The following is a 13,304-nucleotide window of genomic DNA, read 5'->3' on the forward strand; positions in this document are numbered from 1 at the left end:
ACGTTTCAGGAAGGTTACTACCAGTTACATCAGAGTGATTTTCTGGTGCGCAAGAAAGGTTGTTTAACTTACATCGATAAAACAACACACGTCACATTAGCTAAAAGGTAGGGATTCTTATTTACTAAATGGATTAAAATATATGTTATTGAAACAAATAGATCTAAGCAAAGCAAAAGTACTGTGTATACATTGCATTTTTGAGAGGTAGCTACTCGTCTGTACTGTAGTTTCGTTTTGTTTAGGGTCTAATTAAACCTCAGAGAACATTGTTTTAAAAAAAATACACATCTGTTGAGGTTAAGGTTTGTATTGCTAACATTTTCTGTGAGACTTGACGGCTTCAAATCTTTTCGTTGTGTGCATAGTTATTAAGTTGCATGGAACAGTGTATTTTACAAAATGTGTTGATTTCTAAGTATGACTATGTACCGACACTTCAATGACTCAGCTGTCTCACTTAGATAAACACAACCGAAAAATCATGATATCCTCTTTATATTCTCCCCTCCCAAAATTTGACTTTGAGAAACCATGAAACTTGTCCTTGTTTGAAATGTCATCAATGGACATCATCTGTAACTAAGATTACATAAAAAAGAAAACAATAACAAAATAGTTTTCTTCAGTTCTAATTAAATCGAATTGCTGTCAAGCTAAACATAAAAAACGAAATAAACATCGAAATACATTACATAGAAAACAATATTTGTTTATTTTATTTTATTTGTTTATTTGTTAATTAATTAAATAATTTTTGGCATAAATTATGCACCATAGTATTACTAGCAGTTGCTGGGATTTGCGCTTCACTAGTATTTGAAATAGTTGGAGATAGAGTTTTGGAGATGGTTTGTGATTTCATGTTTCCTAAAAAAAAAAAAGAGAGCTTCTTCATCAGTTTGACTCATTGTTTAACTTTTCTTTCTTTATTACAGAGAGCCTCTTTGAATTAGTTTTGCCATAATGTTGGTGACAAGGCTAGTGTGTTTGCATAGTCTGCCAGCCTTTGGGCTGCGCTCTGCATTGACCCAGGCATCCCCAGCTTTAAGAAATTCTGGCCTGAAGAGCAGTCTGCCACTACTGCAGCTGAACCAGGTTTGTAAATGTTTATTTTGATTCACTAAGGTTTATATATATTATATGTATAGATATATATATATAGATATATATATATATATGAATTACTTATACTTTAAAATTTAATTATTAGAATTCCACCACAAAATTAATGAATTCAGAGCATTGCCACATTCAAAAAAAAAAAAAAAAATCAGATTGGATAAAAAAAAAAAAAAACTGTAGTGTACAATACCACAAGGAAAAAGTAACTTGGATGGACAGTTATTTTGGGCAAACGCTTTGCAGTTTTACAGTATGCAACCTACCACTACATTCCAGTATGTTAAATCTGAATCACCATATCAAACTTAATGAGAAAGCAGACCAGGTAAAAACTTCCTTAGTATTTATGACTGATAAGAGGTTTTTCTTTCAGGGATATGCCACCAAAGCTCGATTTGGTTTCAGGCATAGTAAAACAGCTAAAGAAGGAATCAAAGAGGCAGCTTTTAAGCCAGCGATGGAAACTGCAATTAAATGTAAGGTCTTTGGTTTGCATAACATGTGTGTATGTCCCATTTATTATTTATTCAGAGTAATGTAGATAATCTTGAGTGTTTGCTTCTTCTTTCCCTGGTTTTATGGTTCTTTATTTAGTTTACTTTTTGTGTGTTTTGCTTAGTACCGTTCTTTTTGACCTGTGACGTAATCTAGCTGCTATATGTGGTTTTGTGGCTTTTTGGTTTCTAGATTAAGACCTAGTCTAACACTGATGTATTGACTTCACAATCTATACACAACTGTATTCCATGATGCTCCATGAGTCAAGTGGGCATCTGTGGCAAAGTGGTTTGTAGTGTAGAGGTGATGCAGTGCTTAGTAACAACAGTCCAACAACAGTTCAGTGGTGAAAACAAAGCTTTATTAATTGCTTAAATAATGATACTGGCAATACACAGTGATGTGTAAAGCCACTTAAAACCACAGGCTTCAGTCCTGAAATAATAACACACACCTACACGATCACCAGTCCAACAGTAAGTGCTCCAGGTGCAAGTGGCTTTGTGAATACACAATGGTGCAGTGCAGTCCGGGCTTGATGCTGGCTTAACAGCGATAGCTCCAGGATATTTAGCCATCTACAATGAAAAAAGAACAGTTAAATAGACAGACAAGACAACATTAAACACTCACTGTTTTTTTTTTTTTTTATTCATTCCTCCCAGTCGTTTTGTAACCCTAACAGAGGAACAGATTGCTTTGCCACATCCCCTGTTATACCCTCAGCCATGCCCCCTTTGGTAGGGAGTGCAGTCATGCATCCTCCAATCCATGACTGAAACATCGCTTACCACATTTAGGCGATGACTTCTGGTATTGTGACTCCGCCTCCTTTCTGTATTGTCAACTTCTGACTGACCATGGAATTAACTGCCAAACCATCCAGTCTGGGGCACACTGTGTCTGTTATAACGTGTCTTGACAGGTCAGGAGGGAGGGAGTTGACTAGGGTTCATTCAGTCTGTCACAGCATTATACAAGAAATCGTACTCTTGTGGCAGCAGTTTTACAATTCTTCCACATACCTCTCAAAGCCTAATTTCTTAAAAACTATATTAATTTAATTTGCATGTTAAATGTCACCTTGACATGATATTGAAAGTTCACTTGTCTTATCATTTCATACACAGTTATAGTCTATGAATTGCTCCGTTAAATTCCAATAGCAGTATTTTTCAGTACAAATTAATCTTTTCACCACAGTGTTTCAAGTTCTGCCATATTGATGATACAGACCACATTCTTTAAGGTGTTTTTTTTTTTATTTTTATTTTTTATATTTAATACACAGTTTGTATTCCATGTTTTAATCCTCTGCCGTTATCAGTGATACAGACCTGTTTACAGAAGTTTATTTACAGATACTATTTTGTAGAAATTAACCAGTTCAATTAACTTCTGGTCATTTCAGTAATATTAAGGTACATGTATTATCTTTTAAAAAAAAAATTGTTTTGTTTTTCAGTTGATAACATGGGAAGAGTGGTCCTTGCTGGAGGAGCTGTAGTTGGTCTTGGGGCTTTATGTTACTATGGATTGGGGATGTCAAATGAAATTGGTGCCATTGAAAAAGCTGTGTAAGTAAATGAAATATAATCCCATTGACTGAGACCAAATTGTCTTTGAACTACAGGTACCACTACAAAACCCAACATGCTTTGATTGCAGTTAAGCTGAAAATCAAGAGGCTGCATGTGCTCCTAATTAAATACCTGAATATTAGCAACAACAAAAAACAAAAAAAATGTATTGGGGAACATTTCTGGGTTTTGACCAGATCAGAATGTAATGAATAGTAAGTACTACAAACATGACTTACACGATAACTTTTCATAACTCTATTTAATTACAGTTAGTGTTCTGCTTTTTACTCCCCCCAACAGGATCTGGCCTCAGTATGTGAAAGACAGAATCCACTCTACATACATGTACTTTGCAGGAAGTGTAGGGATGACAGCATTGTCTGCTGTAGCAGTCAGCAGATCGCCGATGCTTATGAACCTGATGATGAGGGGCTCTTGGCTGGTAAGAACAATCTACCACACAGTATAATTTTTTACCCATATGAATGAGGGAAGGCTATTCATTGCATTTATTTTGTAAAAAAATAAGTGAATGCAAATTTGATTTCTCCAGATATGGTAGTGTGTCGCCTATCTGACTGGTGGGAGCGGAGTAAGGGCGGATATTTAAAAAGGCAGATAAATGAATGCTGTTTTAAATACCATTATACACAGCTGTTACAATTACTATGTTCACTCAGTTGTTGTTTTAGTGATTCAGCTTTCATTATGGAGCTCCCCTTAATCCCTTCTTTAGAAACCGCTCATGTGACACTACCAGCTATGGTAGCGCACGGAATACATAGAACACAGTGTACGAAAACACTTGAATTAATCTTTGAACTACTTTTCTCTGTTCTCCTACTCACCTAGCTGTCTGTAGTTTCGATTTGCTTACACACTCTTTGGTATCCAAAGAGTGACGCCCCGCTGGAACACACGTACCTGCTGATTATATTCCACAGCTGGTAATCACACACAGCAGACAGGCTCTTCCAGGAGCGCCAGGTACTTCATTCATTAATTACAATAAATGCGCACTATATAAAATATACATTTACACAAAAAACACTGTTCATGCTCAGGGCTCCTGCTCTGCCACAGTGCTGTATACACTTACATTAGTGTCAGTTTACACAGTAGCAAAATGCATAGCATTACGAGAAAAAAAAAAAAAAAACTTTGTACAACCTGCTTTCGCTTTCCTGTAGCCATTCTGCATTAGCATTGTACACGTGGGTGACTTTGCTGAAGAGCTTGATCATGGTGGATAAACGATTAGGGTGGATATGTGATGGGCTGATATACGGCAGATTACTGTATCTGCCTTAGAAGACAGTATAATAAGTTTGATTCTCAAATTTAAGGTACACTACAGGCATTTGTTTAAAATCCAAACAACTATGCATTTATAGTTTGTCTTTGACTAAAAATTCAGTTTCCAACAATCCGTATAATCACTGGTAGCAACTCCTATACACAGTTGATAAGATTTTTAGCCACAAGAGGGTGCTTTTCAAAAGACCTCTTAGCTTTCTGCAGTGTAAATTTATCCATGCAAGTGTTCTGAAATGGTGATAAGACCAGATTGCTGTTACTTAAAGCTGTGTAATAGCCATTCTACTTCTGGAGTAGATCATGCAATCTCTGCTTAGTACTTGATTTGCTGTCAGTTTCATCTTAATTTGTACTACACATTCATGAAATGTGTTTAATACTGTAAGCACATTTGAATATCCCATATAGGAAATCAGAATAACAATGAAACAGTAAATCTGCTCTTTTAGTTACAGGGGATTGAACAATTATATTCAATATACATTCAAATATATTAGTAGTACACTTCACCAATTTTGTGACATTACATTTTCAAAACATATAGAACATTTCTACTGAAAGTGGGGGCTTGAAACTCATTCTCATAGATTTCTTACTATTTGTTAGGAAGTTAATATTTTAATCAAAATGTGTGTTGCTTGGACTTAAACATTTATTAAGTGCTTTAAAATGTCCACTATTGTGGTAGTGTAGTGTTTCTGAGGATTACCATTGGAGGCTGTGTGGTGCAGTGGTTAACAGGCTTGTAACCAGGAGGTACCCAGTTCAAATCTCAGCTCAGCCACTGACTCAGTGTGTGACCCTGAGCAAGTCACTTAACCTCCTTGTGCTCTGTCTTTGGGGTGAGACGTTGTTGTAAGTGACTCTTCAGCTGATGCATAGTTCACACACCCTAGTCTTGTATCTTGTAAAGCGCTTTGTGATGGTGGTCCACTATGAAAGGCGCTATATAAAAATAAAGATTGTTATTATTACCATTGTCACATAATTAAGTATTGCATGTTTGTGCCAGAATGTAAACTCTTTTTTTTTTCTAGGCTATAGGTGCAACATTTGCTGCCATGATAGGGGCAGGAATGGTAGTCAGGTCAATATCCTATGACCAGAGCCCAGGTCCCAAACACCTTGCCTGGATGTTGTATGCAGGTACGTTTTAGACTATTTGGGGCTGATGTAAGGATATGTGCAGAGTGATTTTCAGCAGCAAAACATCCCTATTGCGGCTAAAATCAGTGGGACTTCTTTGTCTTATTATATATTTAAGGTAAGGCAAGTTTATTTTTCTGTTAAAAGTGCACCCAGCTGTAATGTTCTGCTGCTCGGCTGTACAGAATTCCTGGGGAGAACCCTGGCCTATCCTTACATCAGCCCCTTTATATCCTAGTCCTATAAAACTTGAGCATTGATTTAACTGTGCATATCAGAGTTTTTCTATTATTAATGAGTGCTGGTTGTCGGATCCCTCAGTATTTTGCTTGCATCTGTCAAAGTTATATAAAAGTGTCCAAGGTATGTGTTTTAGACTCAAGGATTACAGTGCTAACCCACTGTAACTCGACCTGTTACAGTGCGGAATCGGTTATAACATGGTAAGATCATGGCTCCCATTTCCCCCATAATGCAATTTAACTCACAAATATAGGGTGAGCATTGCAGATATACAGTACGAAGCATGGGAGACAGTAAAAAAACTAAAGTCTTTTTCTGTATAGAACTGTATATTGTATTTTACTAATCAAGAGCATTGCCACTCACCTCCAGAAAAGGCTTTTGCAAAAAGAAAAATAAAAACCAAAAATAGAATTGAAAATTCCGGTCTCATCACCTTTGTTGTATGTAGAACAAGTTACATTTCTCACTTAATTTCTGTTTATAGTTTTAAAACAGTTAAAAATGATTAATGTATAAATAAGAGCTCTATCCAGGGGAAGAATGGTAGGCTACACACAGTCTTACATGTTCCTTGTTTGTTTTGTTTAAAAAATAAATAAATAAATATATTTGTTCTATTCTGACTACATTTTCTAAACCAAAAGTTGTTATTTTTGTGTTATTCATATCTTAAGTACCAGCTGTACCTTCTTATTGTACCACAAGATGGCAACCACACCAAGCATTAAGTAAGGGAAGATAAACGGAAGGCTAACATGATATTTATGTAAATTCTCAGTGTTTTGTTGCATATCTTGTGGAAGGACAGTTTCAGTTTAAAAAAAATTATAAAAAAAGTTACATTACTGATTTGGCATTTTAGTTGACCAAATGATGAAACTGATGGGTGAAACCACCAGTAGGCATTCTGATTGAGTGCATGAGGGTCGTGAACATGAGATCATATGTGTATTATTATTATTATTATTTTTTTTTAATGAAGGTGTAATGGGTGCCGTGGTGGCTCCAGTGACTCTTCTAGGGGGTCCTCTGCTGATCCGTGCTGCCTGGTACACCGCTGGTATTGTGGGAGGTCTTTCTACTGTGGCAATGTGTGCCCCTAGTGAGAAGTTCCTAAACATGGGCGGTCCATTGGCTGTGGGCTTAGGGCTGGTTTTTGCTTCATCAATTGGTGAGTAGATTGTTCAGTGTTTTAGTATTTTCTTTATTAGTGTACAGTGGTATTTCAGATTGTAAGTGGAAAGTGCTTTTTTTACTACCACCCAGTTTTCTTGACAAAGCAGTAAACTGTTGGAGAATTCCTAATGAAAAGACAAAGCAGTACTTCCAGCTATGAGGAAGAGGTTATTTTACCAGTAGATACTACAAAACTAATAGTATAAATAGCATTAGACAAAATGTAGTTTAGTTGACCCAGAACCAGAATTTAGTTGGTCACTATTGGTTACCACTCAAATTAATTGTAGCAGAATTAAAATATACAGAGGGGAATCTTAAACCATTTTGTCGTCTTGGTTTCTGGTCACACTCCCCCACTGACAAAGAATGCTTTTAGAAAGAGTCGTAAACTAATTGCTCTACAAGTGTTTTTTTGATTGAATCATTTAGACGCCAGCAGTATCTTGCAGAAGGCGAGCCAGACAGTTAAGTATGCTTTGACACTTTGGACAGTGAACAGTTCCCCTCATAAATAGAGCCGACGGGTCAAAATCACAGACCAGTTGAGAACAATGGGCTGTCTCTGAACGAGAACAACCAATGAGAAACACCCCACGTGGACTCGGGCACAGCCCAAAATAACCAAACAGGGTGGAAGTCAGAACAACAAAACTAGCCGCACGACTTTCAAAAGATGTGTGCTGGAGGTGTGTGTACCCATGAGAAGGCGTGAGTTTGCCCCACAGAGGAACAGCGCTCCAGGCAATAGAAAGAAGGGAGCTCCACCCGCTTGAAGTGGCATGGAGTTCGGAGGAATGAAATGGAAGCTAAACTGCTCTGAAGAAAGTTGCAGAATCATGGGAGCAGAAGTGCTCGAATTCACGGAAAGCAAGAAAGAACCAATGTTCTGAAGAATGGCTACAGTCAGCTTTGAAGAGAGCCATAGCTCTTTGCCCTGTCAGAGACTGAATCAGTAAATGGAAGCAAAGCCAGCAGCTGGACCTAAGGTCATGTATTATCCGTACAGAAGAATTGCAACAAGAACATTTCTACAAAGTACATAACTCTTCAATTGCAATGCATCATCTGAACTGGGTTACTTCTGATCAACGGAACTATTTCCAGATAGAAAACTGCCAACAACAACTATAATGCTTCAAGACTTGGAGATCAACAAGCTGATCTCCATTTGAAAAGAACTGTTTGTTTATTCTGAGCTTAGCAATACAATTTGTGCAGCAAAGTACCGTCTTCATTGGAACTTCGGATCCAGAGAGCTGCAGTATTCATCAACACGGATTGACTTCTTTATATGGAAATCTAAGTATTCAACATGTCTAATATTAATTGTTTTATGACTCGAAAGTAACAGAAGAAAATGCTATCAAGTTAAGTGGATAAACTAGTCTAGGAATAGACTATAACTTCCTGTTTTAGAGTGTGTAAGAAATGTATTTTGTTTGTTGAAATGTGAAACTCAAAGGAGTTACCTCATAAATGCAGAGAATTTGTTCATTGCCCCATTTCTGAGTTTATATATTCAAATTATCAACTGAGGTTGATAGCATATTCTTAGTTTGATACAACACGTCTAAAATAAATTTACACAGTAAAACTAATTTGTTAAATTAGGTTCTGGAATGTTGAATTCCGTTCTAATTGGGAATTTGAAGTAATTCTCATACATATTGACATGATTGATTACAACGAGAAACGGGTATTGAAAATACTAATGCAAAATAGACACTGTGTGATAAGCCATATTCAATATTGGTATATTAATCATGTATGCTGAAGATGTTATGGTCGTTGTAATCATTTGACAGTGGAATCAATGAACTGTACAGTATTGATGCATATCTCTAATCATTCTGCATTCTGTAATATTAGGTTAGTTGTGCATCCCTTTTTATTCTTAAATAACTATTATTTTATATTTCTGACACGTGTGAAAGTCTGTTATTGCCAAGGGAATCCAAGTTCTACGTGATTGCACCAAACTATTATGGTATGTCTCAGTTATTAACATTTGGACGTTATAAGGGCGCCTAGAGACTAATTTATATACAATAGTTTACAGAAGTATTCACCCCCCTGCAAAGTTTTCACATTTTGTTGGCACTTGAGCGTACTCCACGACACTTTGAAATTTGATTTTACATGCAGAATCTACACAAACTACTCCACATTGATAAAGTTAAAAAAAATATAAATAAGTAAGATTTACAGAGAAAAACAGATTAATCTCAGTTGCATCAGTATTCAACCACAAAAATGGAACTTTTCTGTCTAAATTCAGGCCCAACACTGCACATCGCCAAGTCAGCACCATCCCAGCTGTCAAGCATGGTGGTGGCAGCCTCATGTTATGGGAATGCTTCTGTTCAGCAGGGACTGAGAAGCTTGTCAGGATAGAGAGGAGAATGGATGGTGCAAAATACAGGTGAATCCTTGAGGAAAACCTGTTTGAGTCAGCCAAGACTCTGAAACTGGGGAGGAAATTCACATTTCAGCAGGACAATGACCCGAAGCACAAAGCCAAAGCCACACTGGAGTGCTTGAACAAGAAGAGAATTAATGTTCTTGAGTGGCCCCGTTAAAGTCCTGACTTGAATCCAATCAAAACATTTATGGCGAGACTTGAAGATTGCAGTCCATCAACGATCCCCAACAAACATCAGAATTGGAGCAATTTTCCCATGAAGAATGGGCAAAAATATCACTACCCTACTGTGCAATGCTAGTCGAGACCTATCCAAAAAGACTCATAGCTGTAATTGCTGCAGCTGTTGCTTCTACCAAGTACTGACTTAAGGGGCTGAATACTTATGCAATGAGTAAATTTCATTTTGTACATTTTCTTTATAGGTTTTGCTGACATTGAACCTCCTCCTCATAAGTGTTCAGTTTAACCACTACAGCTTTAAAAAAAAAAAAAAGTTTGTTTGAAAAACTATGCACACGTTATTTGTAATTCAATAAAATGTTGTAGGGTGTGAATACTTCTGCAAACCACTGTATAAATAAAATAAATTGTATACCTAATTTACTACACATTCTAACATCAGTTTGGACATTGTCAGCTGGAGGAATGCAGGATGCTGAAACAAGTTAAGAATATTGAATGTCCAGAAAAAGAACGTAGGCGTGTATTGTAAAAGTTGAATTTAAATCCAATTGTAATCTTATAAAAATCTGTGTTTGATTGTTTCCTTAGGGTCAATGTTTCTGCCTCCTACTTCAGCTTTTGGAGCAGGTCTCTACTCTGTTGCTATTTATGGTGGTCTGATTCTGTTTGGCATGTTTCTGTTGTACGACACACAGAAAGTAATCAAACGTGCCGAATCTTATCCTGTCTATGGAGTACAGAAATATGATCCTATTAATTCGTAAGTATAAGAGCATAGCTTGTGGCTGTTAAAAATGTCTATCTGCTTATGACAGAGACAAATTAAGCATGATCTATAAAAATGGTGAACATAATATCAGGTTGTATGCTTATAAAACAAATCGCATTATAAAATAATTATTTACAGCATTAGGTGATAGGGGCTTGCTGACTGATATGGGGAATCCACAAAAACATATTAAAAAGTCTACTGTTAAGATATACTTCTGTTAAAGGGAGTAATAGATTAAGTAGATCACTGATATTGGTGCAGTAGTGAGTTACTTGGGGTGAGGTAGTGCTAATATGGGTCCGTGAATCCACTTGATGCTGAGTAAATCTCAAATTAAATTATTGGTTTCATTACATATTTTGTATGTGTCCTTTGCTTTTCCCAGGGGTATACATTCAAAAATACTGATACAAAAAGACTAATAAAATTAACAAGTTGTGAAAAAATATTAGAAATATACTTACACTTGTGCCAACAGTGCCTAGTGTTTGTATGGGTCTCCCTGTGCAAAGCTATGTTTGTCTTTCCAAGGTTATTGGTAAAGGCAGATGTTTTTATTATTATTCATACCATGCAATTGGTTGTCATCTTTCTTATAGCCCAGAATTGCCAGAGTGTTTTGGGACCACTTAGAGACAGTTTGAGAGTCATTGCAATATAGTTTATATCTCTTATTACAATATAAATCTGTTCACAAAACCTTAAAAACTGTTTTTACCATCAGAAGCAGGTGAAAAGGGTTTCATAAAATGCATGCTTGATTTAAATCATCAAAAAAAGGGCTTTAAAAAAAAAAAAAAAAAATCTGTAACATAACACAGTAAAACAGTCCATTATTTTGCACAGTTTGAGCAGCTAGAGCTCTGCTTCACTTTGTGGTTCTCTTGCCCCTACACACAACACATGTACTTGTTATATTTTGTAGATAACATCATTAGAGCTATGTATATTAAACACTTTTCTCATGTTTTTTTTTTTTTTTTTTTTTTAAATAGATGCCTAGGAATATACACTGACACACTGAACATCTTCATCAGAGTGGTCACCATTCTTGCAAATGGAGGCGGCAGCAAACGGAAATAAGACCATGTTACTCTTTTTTTGTTTTGTTTTTTTGTTTTGTTGGGACTAATTCATGGAAAGTTGCTGTACTACAGTGATCACATTCAGTTGGAAGATCGATTAGCTTTGTAACTCTGTGTTAGAAATACAGGGTAATAAAATATGTTAACCTTCACTTGTGCTCTTTAAGTATAGCTTCATCTGTTGTTGACTGTTTTATTTAAAAGCCAGTTTCTGATTTATGACTAGGGCGCATGCTTTAATGGGAAGTTTAAACTAAAACAACAGCTTTAGTACGACGAAACCTATTGATTCAGCCTGGTTATTAGATCTTGTAATTAAACTAGAATTAATCATTCTTGTTAATTGTTAAAAGTTATTAAACTATAAACGCATTAGTGTTACTTTCTTGCAGGAACTTTTGTGCGTTTTTCATTGTAACACAGAAAGTGTGTACAATATGTTTTGTTTTGCAAATCTTCAAATGTTTAAGCATGACAATTGTGTCAGTGCATCACTGTTACTCATCCTATTTATTGGGGCAAGGTTTGATTATTGACCTATGAATCTTGTATGCTTTTACGGATATGAAAATTTTCTTTAGAATTGAAGGGTTGTTTTCAGCATTGTGGTGCAATGTTCGTTAAAATTCAGTTGCAAGGCAGAAAAATAAAATAAAAATGACTTCAACTGATTTTTGTATTTGTGTTTACTTCAGCTGATAATAGGAGAACCTGAAATTCCTAAACTTAAAATGTTGGGGTTTTTTTGTTTAGTTTTTTTTTTTTTTTTATTGGGCTTTGCATTGCTGAGCAGGATTGTTAGATGTTTTATATGACTGCCCCAAATTTCCACAACTGTCTGTAATCATATATAAATATATTTGTATATAATTTTTCTTGACAAAGTTTAGTTTTCAAATTTAGCAGGCCAAGAACCAACATCAGTCAAAAAGGATTCATATTGTTTTTCATTACAGTTATTGATTTAATGTAATGTGATATCCACTTCCTTGTATTTCTGCCAAGCTAAACAATTGCTTGCTTTGTTTCTCATGTTCCTGATAGTATGCCTTGGATCTGAACTTAAGGTAACGAGGGGTGAAAAATATCACATTTCTATGGACTAACTGATAGTTTTTTTATTTTTCAAAGGGAAAGGGATGTCCTGTACCTTCTGGACCTCTTCAATGAGCTATGAGTTCTTTCCAGTAATTATAGTGGTTCAAAATGACCTTGAAATATTTAACTTTAGTTGTTTTAGTTTGTAAAAGTAGTTTTCTTTTATAGTACTTTTTTTTTTCAAAAATAGGAGTTAATTGAAGACTGGAGTAAATGCTTAAAAATATGGCCCTTTGTCTCAAAATTTAATGGTTGAAAATCCACTTGTCCTACTCCTGACCTTATTGAAATGGACAGTTGCCAGTAACAATGAGGGAAGTGCCAAGCAGGAAGTGGTGTCATGGATTACAGTACTACAGTGGGGATAGCTCAACCATATAATGAAAAAGATACTGGTGAGTTTTGTTTCAGTGAAACAAAACATAAACAAAAGAAGCCTAAATAAGCCCTCATACTGCACCATGTTAAGACTTTGTAGTTGACGTGTGACGTGCATTATCTGTAAATCTAATATGTAGTCTTCTGGCTAATTTTTACATAATGGTGTTGATTTGCCAGGTATTTTTGTCTGTAATATATCTCTCAATAAGCACTTTGTTACTAAGTAAGACACAGAGTACATGCATAATATGATAGAATGGATGGGA

The 13,304-nt window shown here is 35.9% G+C and overlaps 1 protein-coding gene across 1 annotated transcript; it reads left to right on the forward strand.

The window, feature by feature from the left end:
• Window positions 1–12,226, forward strand: LOC121325901 (growth hormone-inducible transmembrane protein-like). The gene is made up of 9 exons (XM_041268975.1): window positions 1–107; window positions 939–1,098; window positions 1,499–1,601; window positions 3,089–3,200; window positions 3,507–3,648; window positions 5,561–5,669; window positions 6,898–7,086; window positions 10,291–10,462; window positions 11,470–12,226. Exons 2-9 carry the CDS (start codon window positions 967–969, stop codon window positions 11,555–11,557), a joined length of 1,047 nt encoding a protein of 348 aa, XP_041124909.1. The 5' UTR covers window positions 1–107; window positions 939–966; the 3' UTR covers window positions 11,558–12,226.
• Window positions 12,227–13,304: the final 1,078 nt, after the last annotated feature.

Source organism: Polyodon spathula, chromosome 13, assembly GCF_017654505.1.
Source record: "Polyodon spathula isolate WHYD16114869_AA chromosome 13, ASM1765450v1, whole genome shotgun sequence".
Taxonomy (NCBI): Eukaryota; Metazoa; Chordata; class Actinopteri; order Acipenseriformes; family Polyodontidae; genus Polyodon; species Polyodon spathula.